The 18,452-nt window shown below is 38.5% G+C and overlaps 1 protein-coding gene across 2 annotated transcripts in view; it reads right to left on the bottom strand.

Annotated features, from left to right (window-relative positions):
* Positions 1–6,630: 6,630 nt before the first annotated feature.
* The window catches only part of LOC18436373 (SEC12-like protein 2), a 35,157-nt gene continuing 23,335 nt past the window's right edge, over positions 6,631–18,452 (bottom strand). The window contains exons 4-10 of one of the 2 annotated variants that reach the window (XM_006846394.4): positions 11,226–11,317; positions 10,988–11,087; positions 10,834–10,906; positions 10,616–10,736; positions 7,326–7,442; positions 7,103–7,170; positions 6,631–7,009 (exon numbers count right to left, since the gene is read on the bottom strand). In XM_006846394.4, the coding sequence (XP_006846457.1) occupies positions 6,912–7,009; positions 7,103–7,170; positions 7,326–7,442; positions 10,616–10,736; positions 10,834–10,906; positions 10,988–11,087; positions 11,226–11,317 (669 nt within the window). In that variant the 3' untranslated portion in view covers positions 6,631–6,911. Of the gene's footprint in view, positions 7,010–7,102; positions 7,171–7,222; positions 7,443–10,615; positions 10,737–10,833; positions 10,907–10,987; positions 11,088–11,225; positions 11,318–18,452 lie in introns of both variants that reach the window. The other variant, XM_088846726.1, reaches the window with a different exon arrangement.

Here is an 18,452-nt window from a genome sequence, read left to right on the forward strand (position 1 = left end):
AATGAATACGTGATATAACATTCCTTGGTAAATTTCTGGCAATGTGCCATTACAGGTCACAAAGAGTGGCTTTGGTAATTTTTAAGGAAACTTGATAGCATATTGGGGATTCTTTTTTTGCTATCTTCAGTATAGAAGCTAAGAATTAACCCTATCGTCATTAATAATTCCTCATTTCTCCTTGATGGAGATGTAGCTTTAGAAGCCCTTCTCTCCAAATAACTCTTTTTCTTTGATAATACATTTCATTTTGAAAATGTCACTAGATTTCTACAAGGAACTCTTCTCGTGCCTTTTTGTTTAGTTCTTTAGAAATTTCAGTTGGAAGTTCAATAGGATTGGAGCTGTCTCCTTTTTTGTTTTATCATTTTCTTGTCTCGATCGGTAGTTCCAATTGCTTCTTACTTTCTTCTTCTTGAATTCTCTTACGTCTTCTATTGGGGGCCGCCCTAGAGATTTAGTAAGATGTTCAAAAATTTCTTTAACAATAAATTTTTTTGTTAGTAAAACATGATCATAACTTTCTTGTAATTCATCTCAGAGAATGACCTCAGCGAGTTCCTCCACAAATGTTCTTACTTTTCCAAGTATCAAGATACTCTTGTACTTTGATAATTCTTCAATAATTTTTTATGTGTTTCTGAATTCTGGTTATTAATTTTATTATTCTTGCTCTACATCCATGACATATTAATTAAAAACCCTAATAAAATCAGCAAGTCTAGATTTCTTCAGTTGCTAAACATAATTGTGATCTCCTTTGCCTTTTCCTTCTTTCTCTCTAAATGTATGAAACCCTTGTTGGGCCAAAAAAACTCTCTCTAAATATATGAAAACCTTGTTGGGCCAAAAAATTTTGTTGCTTTTGCAAATCCAATGTTCTTTCTTAGTGAGAAAGTGGAGAAGACACCATTTTCTTCATCCTTTCACAAGGGTTACTTTGTGCCCCTATATACTGTCAAGGTATCAAGAAATGTTAGGCGGCCCCTAGGCGGCCAGCCTGGTGCCCAACGCCCAGTGCCTAGGCAGGCGCCCTGTAGTGGGAAATCATTCATTTTTAGCCCTATAGTGGAAAATCATAGCATTTTTAAAAATATTTGCTATCCTAATGTACATATATGCACATATTTGTGTCAAATTTTTTAATTTATTCCATTTCGCAACATACGTTTTACTTTGGGGGTTCAAAAATAGACCCGATAACTTTTGTATACAAACTTGGGGGTCAAAATGATCCATTCTGCCCTTTTGGGCCAATTTAAAAAGTAATTTCTGCCTGACTTCACTGGGCGCCCACCTAGACCTAGGCGTTGGGCACCCGTCCAGGTAAAAACATCCGTTTCGGGTGTCTTTTCATGAGGCATGCGGGTTTTTTGTTAAAAAACGCCTAGGCTAGCACCTAGGCCGACCGTTTTTTAAAATAATATTGTAGAATGCTGCAAAAGTGTAGTGGAAGGGGTAGGCAAATTTTTCATTGATCTCACAACCTATGGCAATCCATAGAGTGGACATCTCAAGGTCGACATTTATCTTTCCACCTTAAGGTGTCAGCTATATTTATTTTATTGCAGTGAATCCTAAAATGCATTTAGTTTGTTATGTTAATTTCAAAAGTAACTTTTTTTACAAAGCAGAAAAAGCAGTGAGAAAAATAAGACCTGAAAATATAGATGGGGCTTTAATATGCTTATTATTCTTACCAAAGAGATGAATTTTGATAAGAGTATAGGAATTTGAAACGTTGTTGCCTTTTTCTTTATTAATATTCAATTATTGCTTCTTTTTTAATGGATAGGCATCAATATTTTAAAACATGGCTATGAAAAGATACTTGAGCCTTTGCCGACCCGGATGACTCCCACGTGTCTAAGGCGAGTCACTCGAGTCTAGCTCGAAGCCCTCGAATTCCCAAGAAAAGGAAGAAACCTTAAAACAAAACTAGTAAAAATACAAAAAAAGAAAAGAAAAGAAAAAAGGGAGTATATAAAACATGAAATATGGAAAATTGTGATGCTATTGATTTGAAAACGGTCAAAAAATCCAAAAATATGTGAAAATCTTCCTTTTTTTGATGGATAAGCATCAATATTTTAAAACATGGCTATGAAAAGATACTTGATCCTTTGCCAACGCGAATGAGTCCCACGATTCCAAGGCGACTCACTCGAGTCTAGCTCGAAGCCCTCGAATTCCCAAAAAAAGGAAGAAACCTTAAAACAAAAATTAGTAAAAATCCAAAAAAGTAGAAAAAACAAGGGAGTATATAAAACGTGAAATATGGAAAATTTTGATGCTATTGGCTTGAAAAAGGTCAGAAAATCCAAAAATATGTGAAAATAGGAATAATAGAGGAATTCAAATTATAATTGGTTGCAAAAAAATTTAAAAGTATATCGAAAATCTAAAAAATAAATTATATGAATTTGAATTAATGAATTGAAAAAAAAAAAAAGGTTCTAGTTTCATATAGCCCCACCCAAACCTCTCCACCCCTTCTTAGGGACAAAGAACTAAAATACCTTGATCGTGATCTCTATTCTGCCCATGAGTAAGGTGGACAACTTGCGCTGTATAGACTTGCCTTATCCAGCCCATAGTTATTGGATCTTCTAAGGAGGGAGTCATTCCTGCCTCGGAAGCTCGATCTCGTGCTCCAAGACACTGGACATCAATGCCATGTATTTCCTTGATGTAGGGATCTTGATCTAGGAAATAGGGAAACTACATCCCTATTATTGGGATCCAGATAACTACGCCCAAAAGTCATGGTTTTATGAGTAACTAGAACCACGATTCACCAACTCGGAATAGACTCTCTTCTACTTTGAGAACGAATTTTACCAGCACATTTTCAGGTTCATAAACAATGATATGTGGATCTCCAATTTTTATGACCTGCAAACTTTCTAAAAACCCCAGGTTGCTATATATTTTACAATTTACAACTTCGTACTTAAGAAAAAAAAGCAATAAGAGAGGGAGGGGAGAGAAAAGAAAGAAGATGGTTAAGTGTCAACCTTGTATGAGTTCTATCTTTTTCATGGGTTCCTCTTTTGTTTCTTGAAATTTTTGTAAAAGGGGACACTCATGGTTTCAACTTCGTCATTGATCAATTATTAATTGATCACCATTCGCATGATGCTTTTCTTCCATTTTCAAAGATTAGAAAAAAAACTTATAGCGAAAAAAGATGTCTGAAAAATTGCCTGAACTAATGGTGGAGGATTTTAGCATATCCTTAGTCTTATTAAAAACACCAAAATTCCATGAATTTCGGAAATGTTGTGGATAGTTATCATGTTTTTAGATTTTGATACCAACTTCCTCAAGATCTGTTTGGGGGCCTTGGAAGCAGAAAATAACTTGACCTGATGACCAATGACTAAGTGTACTATGAATAGTTAATTAACATATTTGATATAACCTGGTTTTGTAGTTCCATATTGACTATAGATACCCCTAAAATACTTTTCTCTCTCATCTATGTCAATAGTATCTCATTACATGTTACTCCAGGTTTATTATAGTTTCTTAGTTACCTCATATTCTAATCTTATTGTGAATTCGGAATTTTGATAGATTTTGTTTTAGTCCTTATATCTCTTGGATTGATTTTGTGGGAATGACAAAATGAGAAACCTCTCATTTCTTTTGCTCTCTTGATCAATGTTAAAAAAAAAAAAGGACCGCCCAGCGCCTAGGCGGTCCAAAAGGCCTAGGCGCGTCGCTCAGGTCTAGGAGGTCAAACTTGGTGGTGGTCTCTAGTTGGCTGCCCAGCGCCTAGCCCTGGGAGGCCCCCCAAGGCTTGCGCCCCGCCCAGAGGCGGATTTTTTTTTTTTTTTTTTGGGTCTTTTTTAAAGATATAAAAGGTTAGAATGATGTGTTTTAGGTTCATTTGAAACCTAAACCCACAAGAACCCATTTTAGAGAGAAATAAATATCCAAAAAACTACATTTCATTTGATCGAAGTGTTTCTCAAATTTTGAAGTTCAAGCGATCAAAATAAGGGCAAAAGTTTATTTTTTAGATTGCTTGATTTATTTTAAGATGTCTCCTATTGGAGTTAGTCGGATTGCAGATCCAGGTTGGAAATATGGATACAACCCGAATCCAAATGACAAAAATTGCATTAGATGCAATTTTTATAAAAAATATACAAAAGGAGGCAAAAACCGGTTTAAGAAACATATTGCCGGTATTAAAAGGGATGTTGCCCCTTATAAAAATGTCCTTGAAACTATCAGAGAGGAGATTAAACAATATATAAGTTATGTAAAACAAAAACAAGAACAAAATCATTGTCATAGATCTATTTCTGCTACTTTTAGAAAAAGTGATCCAGGTTGGAAGTACGAGTACAACCCAAAACCAAATGATAAAAATTGTATTTTGAAGATAGATATTTCAAACACTAAATGTGATTCGTACATGATATGTAAATAGGTTGACAGTTCTACAAGGGTCCATGTATTTTTTTTGAGAATTATATATATAAGGCAAGGTTTGAGAAGTGGGACCTCTGAATCAAACTAGTCACCCATTGGTTTTGAATTAAATTGGCTAGCTTGGCGAGTTAGATCGGTGATCACAGGTATTAAAAAAAGTGAGGAAAAGATAAATATGGGGTATAAAAAAATGGCAAATAAAAAGTAAAAATCACTTACAATTAAAATCAATTTTTAGATTTTATCTAGTAGGGGCTATAAATTAAAGGGTGCGGTTTGTTTAAGGTAGCAACCTTATTTGTAAAAATACCATCCATTTTAAATAGATGGTGTGAATTTAACGCATCTTTTAATATAGTCTCAATATATGGTGTGTCTTTTAAGAATCTACACTATCCAAATAAAATGAATGGTGTATATTACTGCAACCTTATTTCTACAAATGAGGTTACAACCTAATGTAAAATTTTTCCTAAATTAAAATAAAAACCAAAAAGCAAAGTTAAAGAACACTTAAATTAAACTGAACAATTTCAAAGTTTAAAAGAAAACTCAATCTATCATCTATTTCATCTGATAGATGCCACATATCCAAAAAAAATGATTTAGATCTTATAAATAGTTGAAGACAAAAAGAGTTTTTTTAAAAGAAAAATAGGTAAAAGATAGAAGAGAATCAAATAAAATTGCTGAAAAATGGTGAAAAAAAAGAAGCAAATGTCAATCCCCTAGTATTCACTTAGTAATTTATCATTCATGAGCAAAACTTAAGTTAATAATTAGGTCATATAGACACGAATGCATGTCCGTGTTTGATAGGTATATATATCAAAAATGCCAAGAAAAAGCAGACCTTTTGGATACGATATATACGTACACCATTTTAAAAAGAGGGGATGGCTTATATGTGACACTAACCATATTTTTGTAGTTAACTTTAAAGAAAAAATGCTAGGAAAAAATATGCAAGTTTCTAAAGTGCCATACATTAATATCGGATATCATTGACATGCAAAACGCCACGCAAAAATACAACCACAAAACACACTATCTGTCTATCTACATTGGTCTCTCTTAAGTCTCAATATCGTTCAGATTATATGCATGGGTTTCCAATTTTTGGGGTATCCTCTTTCTTATCTTGATCTAAATCTAAAGTAATTCCGGGGTGGAAAGTAACTAGTGGCACGTACATGATGGTAAATAAGGAGAGGAAGTTTATTCTTTGTTTTTGTGCTCACTGAACATTCAAACAATGATTTATCAATAATAATAAGATGAGGTTCGATAATGCCTAAGCTTTATCCTCACTGGGAAAAACTTTCGGCGACAGAAATTCTTATAATAGCTGTAAAATCAATTTCCAACACCAACAATAAAATTAGAAACTAAAAAGTTGGTATGGATCTTGTGAATCCATGGCCACTTATTTTTTAACAAAAAAGGGCAATCTAGATAATTTGTTACAATATACACTATTTTTAGAGCTTGAAATCCTAGTATCTTTTCACAACCGCAATGCTCAAATCGAGATGATCGATGCACAGGTTTTACAATGCTTGACTTGCAATTTTTGATGATTTACGAGGTGAAGATTTACTTGTTTTGATAGGGCTGCAGCCCTATCAAACCATTTTCCAATAAAATTAAGCAGGGCTACTCCTTGTCCCTGAGATTGGAGCTATCTCCCAAACTTGCATGAACCAACATTTTCAGAGTTTGAAAAGGTTGCCCACTGTCAAATTGCATAATATTCTAAAGGCTAGTTTGGATGGACCAATGAATGGGTTTTGTAAGTCTTCGGAGGTTTTGTACTAGTGTCTTCTTCCCTTTATGCGGGAACCCCACTTTTGTATAACACACCAACATGTTAAGTGATAAAAAGAAAAAAACTAATTTTCCTTTATTCTGTAATGACAGAAAAAATAAGCCCTGGAACCCCCTTCAAACTTGCTCTATTGCCATTCCGGAGAACTCTCATTATTGAAAACTCAGTAAAGATGTAAATTCCATCCACATCGAGAAGCCCTCACTCACTCTCTCTCTCTCTCTCTCTCTCAGACACACTCCCTCTCACGCACTCGCACACATACATGCACACACATACAGTTATCCAACCTCCATAAAGGCATCATTGTTACTTCCTATTCCCTAGTATAATATTAGAAGCCACATAATGCAAGCTTTTTGTTTGCAGAGCAGCTCCAATATGTCAAAATGATTCAAACAAATAAGACATTTAGGGAGACAATTGTCGTTCTATCTCTCATGCCACTATTATGCCTTCTACCACTTAACAAAAAAAATTGATATTTCTAAATTAAGGGTAAAACAAAAAGAAATGCTAAAAGGAACATCTTTGTATCACCATCGAACACCCAAGTAAACCATTACATGTAAGAAATGAAAGGCCCTAGTAATAGAATGTAACAAATTACAGCATTCTCCAGTGCTGATGCAACTTCTTACCCATCTCGGCTAGGAAGAGGGGGGTTTTTCAAGCAGTAAACATAGATTGCGAGAAGAATAACGAGGATGATTATGATACTCTGGATATACCAACCTGCAAAAACATCAGGCACAATCAGATACCTCCATCGAAACCATGGCAGTACAAAGCATGAGAAAAAAAGAACGAACAAACGGTAAAACAAACCCTTATTTTGCCGGGCTTCAACCACTGTCACCCTTGCACTTGAATCACCAGAAACAGAAACCAAAGCCCTGAAACAATGCAAAGCAAACATGTATTATTTGAGAACAAGACGAGGAAAACCTGGAATCCTGGGAGAAATCCATGGATGCAACAAATATCAGGTGTGCCTCTTTTGGAGTCTTCGCTGCACCAGCATATTATTTGAGAACAAGACGAGGAAAACCTGGAATCCTGGGAGAAATCCATGGATGTAACAAATATCAGGTGTGCCTCTTTGAGTCTTTGCTGCACCTGCATATTGGATGCTTTGATAATAGCAATGTCACCCTCAATAGTTCCCCTGCAAAATGAACATAGGGGAAACTTAGAACACTAGAAAAAAGAACAAGAAAAGATAAGATGCCAATTCACTAATAATGAGTATATAAACACAGCCATGCCAATATCACCACATGCGAAAAACATCAGATGAATGCTGTGAATGTTCATCTATGGCATTAAAGCATCCAAGAAGCCCAGAGAGTCATCAATGTTCGAAGTACATTCAGAAATGCATCATGAAAGCATTATGAACGACACTAAAAATTGATCTTATGAAAAAATTCATCTGCGAGTGCTAACAAGTCAATAAAATATGACCAGTGATGGTTTGCACCATAATTCCAGGGAAATAAAAAAGCTCAAAAGTAACAATAGGCATGAAGGATTATTCCCATTTTAAATTTCAGAAATAATTGTGTACAAAGGTATCCTCATAGTATAAAAGATGGTTAAAGAAGTATGCTCCGTCCAATAAAGTTGAATAAGGACATCCCAAACATTACAAGTAGCATAGATTATAGATATTTGTTCTTTCATCTGGCACTTCAAGAACATAGCTATTTACGGTCAACCAAGGTTGCTGCATATGGGAGCAACCTGGATAAAAAACTGCATGGTACTCAACAAGCTGTGGTAGCTACAAAAGGTTGTAATAATTCAGAGTCATGTGGAGAAGAATGGGGAAGAAAGGAGGGAAGAGAGAGATGAGAGACAAGTAGCTCCTTTTGGCAGGAGGCTACTACAGCACCCAAAATGTAAGACTAGCCAGAATCAGGATGAGTGCTTTGCTCTTTAAAGGGTCAGGCGTCGTAGGATGGCTAATTTTGGATCGTCAGCACCCTCCTTAGTGAGGGTGTTTGCTAAGGCATTTGCACGTCCCCAAATGTGAAAAAGAAATACTCATGGAGCCACTAGCTTCATTGCTTTCTTGAAAACGTGCTCCCAAGACAAGGGACAGGGAGAAAACTTTTTGGCCCAATTGATGGCATCCATGAGTCACCCTAAACGACCAAGGAGGAACCCCATGGTGCTCAAACAACTTAGCCACATTGGTAGTGCCTGTGCCTCGGCAACAATTGCTTTCGTGTTTCCAATTGGACCTGAAAAAGACAAAGAAGGCAGATGCTTCACAGTTCTTGACTACGCAATCTATTCCCGCGCTTCCTGGATCAATGTAGGAACATCTGTTGAAATTAAGTTTGACTTTTCCTGGTTTGCGAGGGACCCAAAAAAATAGGTCTAGTGGTGCCCATGGGGGTGAACCTTGAGATGTGCTGCCAGTTTGGTAAGAAATCAGAAGTGGAGAAGGAAGTGAACTCCTTTCTTAGTCCAGTGAATCTATTGACAGTGATCGTTAGTTTGTCTTTCAGGTCCTCTATATAGGATCCCCAAGCCTCAAATATCCTCTTGTTATGCTCATTTCAAATGATCCAAACCAGGGCCAAAATGCAGATCTCCAAAGGAGAAGACCAGTAATATCCTCTTGTTATGCTCATTTCAAATGGTCCAAACCAGGGCCAAAATGCAGATCTGCAAAGGAGAAGACCAGACCCTGGGAGGGTGAGCTAACAGTAAACTGCGTGAGACTTGTCTGACACCCCCAATATGAACCCCCTCAAAGTCAAAGCGGTTTAGGAGGAGAGACCACTGTTTGATGATGGTTATCTCACATAGCAGGAACAGGTGGTCAGGCAAGTTTCACACCTTTACACATGATACAACGGTTTGCTAGATGAATCTCCCTTCTTTAAAGGCAGACGACATTTAAGGTCTCCTCGTGAATAAGTAACCAGAAAAAAGCCTGATCTTTAGGGGGGTACTGGGGTGAACCATGCTTTGTTAGTCATAACCAGGTTTGAAGGGCATGGTCCAAGTTGTTTGTAGAAAGAGGGCACTGAGAACCTACCTAACTTTGCTGGCTGCAACACCAGGTTATCTCAGGCATTCAGGGTAAAGTGAGGGTTGAGAAGATAAAGAAATACCTCAAGCAGTCGGGTTTCTTGGTCAATGAGGTTCGTTTGGTATCTTGGGTCCAGACAGCGTGACCCTAATGATTTTTGCAAGTTTCTGATATGGGGCATTCTTGGTTGATCGCAACCTGAACCAAGTGTGGCACTAATGTTTTCATATTTCGATCCCCTGCCCATGGGCTCAGCAAGGGACTTATGATGAGGTGTTTCTGCACACCTCTTTGTTTGTCTGCATAGCACACAAAATCTATCATCCCATCTGTGAAATACCGGAAGAGCCACAATCCATTCATTCACTACTGCTCTTCAGTTGATATATTCGAAATGCATAAGCCATAGCTTCCCATATACTTGTCAGATATGGGAGAACAATCTAGCCCGAAATCTTAACCACTCATGTGGTTGCCACTATAGGAGTCCAGTGAGGCTTGCACATCACGTAAAACTGATAGATTTTGAACAGAAGATGCTTATTGTAGTGCATAACAGGTAGAGAAGTTGATTTGGATCTAATTTCACCTACAGGAGAAAGTATCTCCTAGAGGGAAGTTTTTTTATTGTGTGCCACGTTTCCTAGAGGAAAGTTAATCCCCTTTCTCACAGATGGTTCCAGAACCAAGGAGCATAAGCAAGTCTTCCCTAAGCTTTCACACCTACACTAGAATGTTTTGTTTTGATGCTCCAATCATCGCTGGATCTTCTGTAGGTCACAATTGAATATCCTTCTTTTATCAAGTGCTCTACAAATTCACTCCATTCTTTGAGAAAGCAAAAGCAATGCACCAATTCAGTAACACATTTAGTGCATCTGATAATGTACGTCACGTATTGTAAATCGTTAACAAGGATAGCACAAATAATGCCTATCCTTGACCTAAGAGCAAAAATGAATAATAATTAAATAAACTCTAGAGAGCTACAAATGCTGATACTAATAAGCCACCCAACATGTCAAATGCAATCCAAGCTTTGATATTACCATCATCATCATCATTTTAGCCTTTTTCCAATTATGCTGTGATAATGCTTTGATATTACCAATGAACAGAAAGAACATAAGAACATGCACATGCCTGAAGGCACTCACATGCGCATGTGCACACACACCTACAGATGTAGAAGGAACAACAGACATCAAGCACAACCCCAGGTGTCATATCAAGGAAGGTTCAACAAAATTCAAAGATTGGAAGTTGATAAGCGAAAAAGTAAAAGAATTTACACTGCTAGCAATTGTCCATCAGGTGAAATGGTAAATGCAGAAATGGGGTACTGAGCAACTAGCTTTGTCTCAACTCTTTTCCACGTAATGGTTTCCCATGACGCGATCCATCCTTTGTCTCCTGCGAAGTTAGTTCCAATACAAATTACATTTATTTTCCTTATTGGTAACCTAGGGCACAAGAATAAGAGCCCAAAAATCACTGCCATTTATCTTACCTTTCTTAATAGTTGTAAATAGCAGCCGATTATCATCATTACGTGAAAACCTACACAAGCCAAAATTCTCATCCTAAAAAAGAGATATCATCAGAACTAAGCAGAGAATTCCAAAATAAAATGCAGCGCTGTCTCATGGAAATAAATCACTGACCCTTTCCTTTGCTAATGTGGTTATCGCAGATGAAGATGAAAGGTCCCACACTCTGCCCGGCCCACGGTCACCCAAGGAGGCAAGCCACTTACCGTCAGAGCTATATGAAATACGAAACCATTATTCTCTACGTTGAATATGTTCGTCAAAATATAAAACAAAATTACATTCAAATGTTTGAACTCGAGAGGAACTCCAAAAAAATAGCAGAATAACATCTAGGGACGTTTTGAAGTACCAGAAATCTAAATCCTTTACAGATATATGAGCCCCAGGCTGGTCAAGAATGATGTCCACGTTTGGCCACTTAAAAACTCTCAAATGTCCATCCTGCATTGGCAACAAAATTAAGAAATCAGAAAACAAAATGTCCACCAAGCCCTAGAAATCAGTGCAACAAAGACTCACAACACATACAAGTGAAGGAACCTTAAAGATATTGTTAGATCACAAAAAGATATTGTTAGATCAAATAACACTAATATGAAGGCAAGAAATGTACATGCCAGCTCTCTCAAAAATTCATAAGGAAAATTATCATATTTTTCTTAGAGTAATGATCCTATAGGACCCTCCCCCACCCATGTGTGTAGGACCCCCCAAACAATCACTATTAAATTAGGCATGGATCTCTAGGAAAAGTTATCACATGAGAGTGGGACTTGACTTTTTTAGAGATCCGTGCCAAATTTAATGGTGATCCTTTGGGGTCCTACACACATGGGTGGGGGAGGGTCCTATAGGATCGTTTCTCTTTTTCTTATTACCTACCAAATATTTTAATTTTTTTTTAGATGAAAGACTACCACCTCCCAGACTCATACTTGTAAGATCTTTCATAGTGGTGATGCATCAGATCAGTCTATTCCTTGGGCAAAAGAATATGCATTGGTTGGATATGATTGCCACAGATTTTCAAGTTTTCAGATGAGCTAGTGCTCATTTTTGCCAGAATAATGTGGCTCTAATGCTTGCAGCGCTTCATATAGCCCCCCCCCCCCCCCCCACCCCCACCCCCTTTGTGGGGTAGCACATTTACACACTTAATAAATCCAGTCATAATTGTGTCATTTGTGTGTATATCCTTGTCAACATAAAAAAAAATTGGGTTCAAACAATAACCAGCTGCATGCAATGACCGATTTAGCTATCTATCCCACTTCTCATCAATAATCTCCCGAACAGGCTTATAACAGTTCTCATCATCATCAAAATTTTAGGTTATTTATCACGTAGTCTCATATATGTAGCCCATAGAAGCCTTGTCACTATCAACCATGCGAAAGAATTTGACAAGAAGAAAAAATGCCCTAAGAGCGTCATTCATCTCTCGCTAAAAAGCCTTAGAAAGGATAATATCTCTCACCTTCTTCTCAACCTGATCCTTGGACCACTTGCATGCTCTCAAGTTGTCCAAGGTAAACATCTGCCTCAATTGCACTATCCTCGAATGTATGCTATCTAAGCATAAGTACTAGGTTGCAAATCTCGTGACCCCATGCCTCACAATCTCTTTCTTCTTTGTAAATCTATGCATCATGCTGAGGGTGAGATGGTGGCTATAAATAAAATTCATAACTGACTTTGCCTTCTTCACTGTACCTGATATCTCAGTTAAATCGCCAAAAGCCTCAAGCATAAGGTCTATACAATGTGTTGCATATGGTGTCCAAAAGATTCTAGGATGAGCAATACGCAACAAATTAGCAGCAACAATATTAGGAGCAGCATTGTCTGTGACAACCTATACAACAAGATGCTCCTCAACCTCTTTGATTCCCTTCTTTATAACTTGAAATATGTAATGGGCATCATGGATATAATCAGATGCATCAATAGACCTGAAAAAAATAGTCCTTAAAGGACAATTCAAAAGCAAATTCATCTGACTTCTTCTCTTCTTATCACTCCAAGCATTAGTCATAATAGAAACTCCATACTGAGCCCATGCATCCTTCTTAACTTCTACAGCATCCTTTGTGACACTGACCGTTTTTTTTCAAAAGAGGCTCTGAAAGCTTATATGAAGTTTGGGATTTTATCCCAGGCCCAAATTGGCCAATTGCCTCTACCAAGGCATAGAAGTTGCTTAGGCAAGTGGTATTGAAAGGAATGTTCGCCTCATAAAACCATGTAGCAATAAAAAAAGCAGCTCTAACTCTCTTCCTTCTTCATTCTATTTTCAATAGTGGTTTGCTTCTTTGTTCTCTCCTGCAACCTTCAGGTCAAGTCGGGGCAAAAACTATTCATAGGGCCTCTAACTCAAGGCTGCTTACTCCCCAAACCAAAAACAATTACAACTCCCTTTCCCTTCTCCCTAATAATGGATTATTCTAACCAGTGTTTCAAAAAGAGCTAGGTAGGGCCTAGGCGGCCTGGGGGGTCTAGGCCACCTAGCGCCTAGGTGGGGGCCCAGAACCTGGGGGGCTGCCCAGTTGAAAAAAAAATAAAAATCGTACCCATTTACCAATATACCATATTCCAAGTTGAAAAAAAAAAAGATAAAAGTCAAAAAGAGAATTTTGATAATCTATATTGACATATTGTTAAAATAGTAAACTGTAAGTAAAACCATACAAGTGTAGGATATAAAAGTCCACTCAACAGAACAGAAATATACAGAAATTTAGAAAATATACAGTCTAACAAAAATCAACACTCATGACTCAACACAACAGTCAACAGACTCAACACTCAACACCAAGAGGCAGGAGTCTTCAGTCATCATCATCATCATCATCATCATCAAAAAGAATATCAATAGGGCAAGCCTCATCATATGCATCAGAGTCGAGGCCATCATTATCAAGAGTCGAGGCCATCATCATTAGAGTCATCTCCCTCTTCAATATAACGCTCGTCCTCCTCTGTTTCTTCTGAATCTGCCTCTTCCTCCTCCTCTTCTTCTACCTTCTTCTTACTAGTATGTGAAGATGAAGTCCTAGAAATCTTGGCTGCTCTACTCTTTTTTTTTGTGCTTCTCTAAACTCAAATATTGTATAATTTTCTCCTTGATAGCCTCAGGAACATTTTTACAGGGGCAACATCCCATGTAATACCGACAAGGTGTTTTTTAAATCGGTAAATGCCCCCATTAGTATCCTTTTCACAATAATTACATTTAATACGATTTTTATCACTTGGATTCTGGTTATAACCATACTTCCAACCCGAATCACCACTCCGACTAGAAGCTAGAAGATACTTTCATAGAACAAGGCTTATTTTCATCCTTTTTTGGTTCTTCAAAATTCAGAAGATGTCTATTCTCATCTCGAACTGCTTCATGAACCTTTGTACAAAAAGCAACATTACCTCTAACACTGGCAAGATGTTTCTTGAATCGGTTAATACCCCCATTGGTATCTTTTTTACTAAAATTACACCTTATACAATTTTTATCATTTGGTTTTGAGTTGTACCCATACTTCCAACCCGGATCACTTTTTCTAGGAGTAGCAGAAATAGATCTATGACAAGGATTTTGTTCTTGTTTTTGTTTTACATAACTTAAAAATTGCTTAATCTCCTCTTTAATAGCTTCAGGAACATTTTTACAAGGGGCAACATCCCCTTTAATACCGGTAAGATGTTTCTTAAACCGGTTTATGGCTCCTTTTGTAACTGTTTTACAAAAATTGCATCTAACGCAATTTTTGTCATTTGGGTTCAAATTGTATCCATATTTTCAACTTAGATCTCCACTCCGACTAGCTCCTGAAGAAGACATCTCAAAACAAAACAAGCAATCTAAAAAATGCACTTGCTTTGGTTGCTGGAACTCCAAACTTTGAGAAACACTTCGATGATTCGATCCAATGAAATGTAGTTTTTTAGAGGTTTCTTTTAATCTAAAAGGGGTTCTTGTCGGTTTAGGGTTCAAATGAACCTAAAAGCCATCATTCTTAACTTTTATATCTTTGAAAAAAAACGAAAAAAAAAAAAATTACTTTTTCGCCTCTGGTCGTGGCGCAGGCCCTGGGCGGCCACCCAAGGTTGGGCACAGAGCGGGCGCCTAGGCGGGCCCAGGGACCACCACCCAGTTTGACAACCTAGGCCTGGGCGATGCACTCAGGCGTTCAGGACCACCTAGGCGCTGGACGGTCCGTTTTTTTGAACAATGGTTCTACCTCTTGACATCCCTCCCAATCCTCATCACTATCATTATCATCATAACTGTCCCGAACCCCAGACCTCATCTCTGCTATGGAGGCAAATTTCTCATCTTTTTTCATTTTTACTGTACTAAAAAAATTGATTATTTTCTCTTTAACAACATCAAGAGTCATTTTACATGGGGCAACATCCCCTCTGATACCGGTAAGATGTGTCTTGAACCAATTTATGCCCCTTTCTCTATCCTTCTCGCTAAACTTGCATCTTATTCAATTTTTATCATTAGGATCTAGGTTATAGCCATATTTTCAACCGGGATCACCACTCCTATTAAATCCCGAGGAAGACATCTCAAAATAATACAATTTATACAAGCAATAAGAAAAATGACTTCTTTTGATTGCTCAAACTCCAAATTTCCACCTCAAAGATGCTTCTAAGGACACAAAATCTTCTAAAAAACCCTCCAATAGATTTATAAAATATCAAAAATTAAAACTAATATAAATGGGCGATGCTTTGATCAATTTCTCATAACTTTGAGAAACCCTTCGATCATAAAGAAATCACCAAAAACTATTTTTTAGGGGGTTTTTTCTCTCTAAAATAGGCTCTAATGAGTTTTAGGTTTCAAATGAACCTAAAACCCACATTTTTTGCCCCATAGTATAAAAAACAATGACACAAAATGCCCCCTACCGAGTGGATTTTCCATATCTGAACAGGGCGCAATCCCCGGGCGACTACCTAGGTGGGTTCCTGGGCGCCCAGGTGGGCGCCCAAGGTTTTCTGCCTTTTTTTGGAGCCTAGGGCTAGGCGATGCACCCAGGCACCTTGGACTACCTAGGCGGTCGCCCAAGCGCTGGGCAGTTCACTTTTTGAAAAACAGGGTGTAACACAAGAAATGGATGTAGACAGAAAGGGTTTAGGGTAGTACTTGGAGATAAGATTTATAACTCCTACAAAGTTCATGATAGAAACATTTTGGGGTGTCGATGATAGGACACCTAAAGAGGGTACAGCACAAGCTAGGTCGGTCCATAGGGAAGGCTTTGACGAATTTAAGGTAAAGTTTAGTGTTAGATTTGAACAGTTTAATGGAGGTCGAATTGCTGGAATTTAACAGACCAACAAGATACAAAAATGAAAGGAGGGAATCTGGTGTTACTGTGTTAGTTTTTAGAATAGAAAAAACAAGGGAAGGTAGGTATATTAGTATATGAGTAGCGGTGTAGGGGGTCGGTTTAATTAGGATATAAAAGAGCTTTTGAGTTGGTGGAAGCAAGGTTTCTTACGTTTTTGTAGGTTGGCAAGACAACGAGCAATAAAGAGAGAAAGGATGGAGGAAGAAAACTTTTAACAGAAAACTTTTGTCTCCCCTACCCAAACTGCCTTCATCAAAGAAAGGCAAATCCTGGACGAAGTTGTAGTGGCGCACGAATGCATCCACTGTAGACACGTCCTCAAGAAACCTGGCCGTAACTTCAAGATTGACTGGGAAAAAGCATACGACCATGTTGAATGGTGGTTACTTGATCAAGTACTACAGAAAATGGGTTTCGAGGATACCTGGAAAAGGTGGATGAGGGGCTGCTACCTTCATCCCCACTTCTCAGTGATCATCAACGGCTTCCCAAAAGGTTTTTTTCCAGCCTCCAGGGGCCTGAGACAAGGGGACCCTCTTTCCCCTTTACTCTTCACTATAGTCGCTGAAGTTTTCAGCAGATCCTTTGATAGTGTTTTTCAGGAAGGCTTCATTTCGAGATTCAAAAGTTCCAGCCTAGGACCCGTTGTCTCGCATTTGTAGTATGCTGACGACACTCTGATCTTTCTGAACGCCTCACCCTCTAAAGTCAATAACCTTTGGGTCTTCCTCAGATGCTTCCATGGGTCTTCCTCAGATGCTTCCAAGAGGCCACAGGTTTCAAAATAAACATGGATAAGTCTAAAATGAAGGGTGAGCCTTAACCCACGAGCAGATAAGAGCCCTTATCCCAAACTGGCCTTACTTAATAGAGGACTTACCCACGACCTATCTAGGTATTCCTCTTGGTTTAGGTAAACCCCAAAAGGCTCTATGGACCAATGTTATTAAAAAGTAGACAAGCGCCTAGCAGGTTCTGAAAGGAATCTTCCTCTCCATGGCCACGCGAAAGACCTTGATAAATGCCAACCTAACAAACATTCCGGTCTACATTAGGTCCATCTTCCATATCCCAGCCTCAGTGTCCAATAGACTAGAACAACCATCGAGAAACTTCCTCTGGTCTAAGCAACCTGAAATATCTAAATTCCATCTTTTATCCTGGGACAAGTTCTGTAGACCTAAACCTCTTGGGTGACTGGGAATTAGAACCTTGCACTACTAGGGAAATGGTGGTGGCGCCTTGCCACCCAGCCTGATGCTTTGTGGGCTCAGGTGATTCGTGACAAATACCACATACCTCCTTCCCATTGGGTACCTCTAACACACAAATAGAGGAAGAGCTTCAGGGTTCTGGAACTCCTTTAAACATTCCTTGAACTTTTCAAAAAGTTCATTAGGCTGCACGCAAGGGAAGGTTCCAAGGTCAATTTCTGGTCGGACTTATGGCTAGGGCACACACCCTTTAAGGACCTTTACCCCTCCCTTTATGCCATTGCATCAAACCCACTTTCTAAGGTGTCCAATGAAATGGTCTTCTTGGGTGGGAAAAGAGTATGGAACCCATCGTTCAGAAGAAACCTATCCAATGTTGAAATTCCTTTTTTCAATCATCTTCTTGCAGCCTTGAATGAAATTAATTTGCCAACCTCTGGTCATGATGTTTTGGTATGGACCCCCTCCCCCTCAGGTAACTTCACCATGGCCTGTTTCTACCAAAAACTGACCGAACCTACCGCTTCGCATAGGACTTTCCACACAGCTACAGTGAAAATTTGGTCTTCCTTGGGCCCGCCGAGGGTGCAGTTGTTCAACTGGATAGCTTGCCACCAAAGAAACCTCACAATAGACCAACTGCAAAGGAGGGAAGTGCAAACCCCTAACAGGTGCATCATGTGCCACTCGGAAGAGGAGACCAATGCTCAACTCTTCATCCTTTGCGACCTGGCGTCTTTTTTATGGAGCAAAGTCTTGCAACTCTTCAACGTCCAATGGATCATCCCACCCTCGGTACCTGATTTACATGGCACAGACTTCAGTAGGCCCTGGCCAAAGGCTGGGAAATCTCTGTGGAAAGCAGCCACGGCAGCACTCTTTTAGGTCATTTGGAACGAAAGAAATAGCAGAATTTTCAGCAGCTGCTACCAGCAGCCAATACTCAACAAGTTTAAAACCCTGGTCACTTTCTGGGCCATCAATTCCAAA

The sequence above is a fragment of the Amborella trichopoda genome, chromosome 9 (genome assembly GCF_054954075.1).
Source record: "Amborella trichopoda isolate Santa Cruz 75 chromosome 9, AtrichopodaSantaCruz75HAP2 v2.0, whole genome shotgun sequence".
NCBI classification, from domain to species: domain Eukaryota; kingdom Viridiplantae; phylum Streptophyta; class Magnoliopsida; order Amborellales; family Amborellaceae; genus Amborella; species Amborella trichopoda.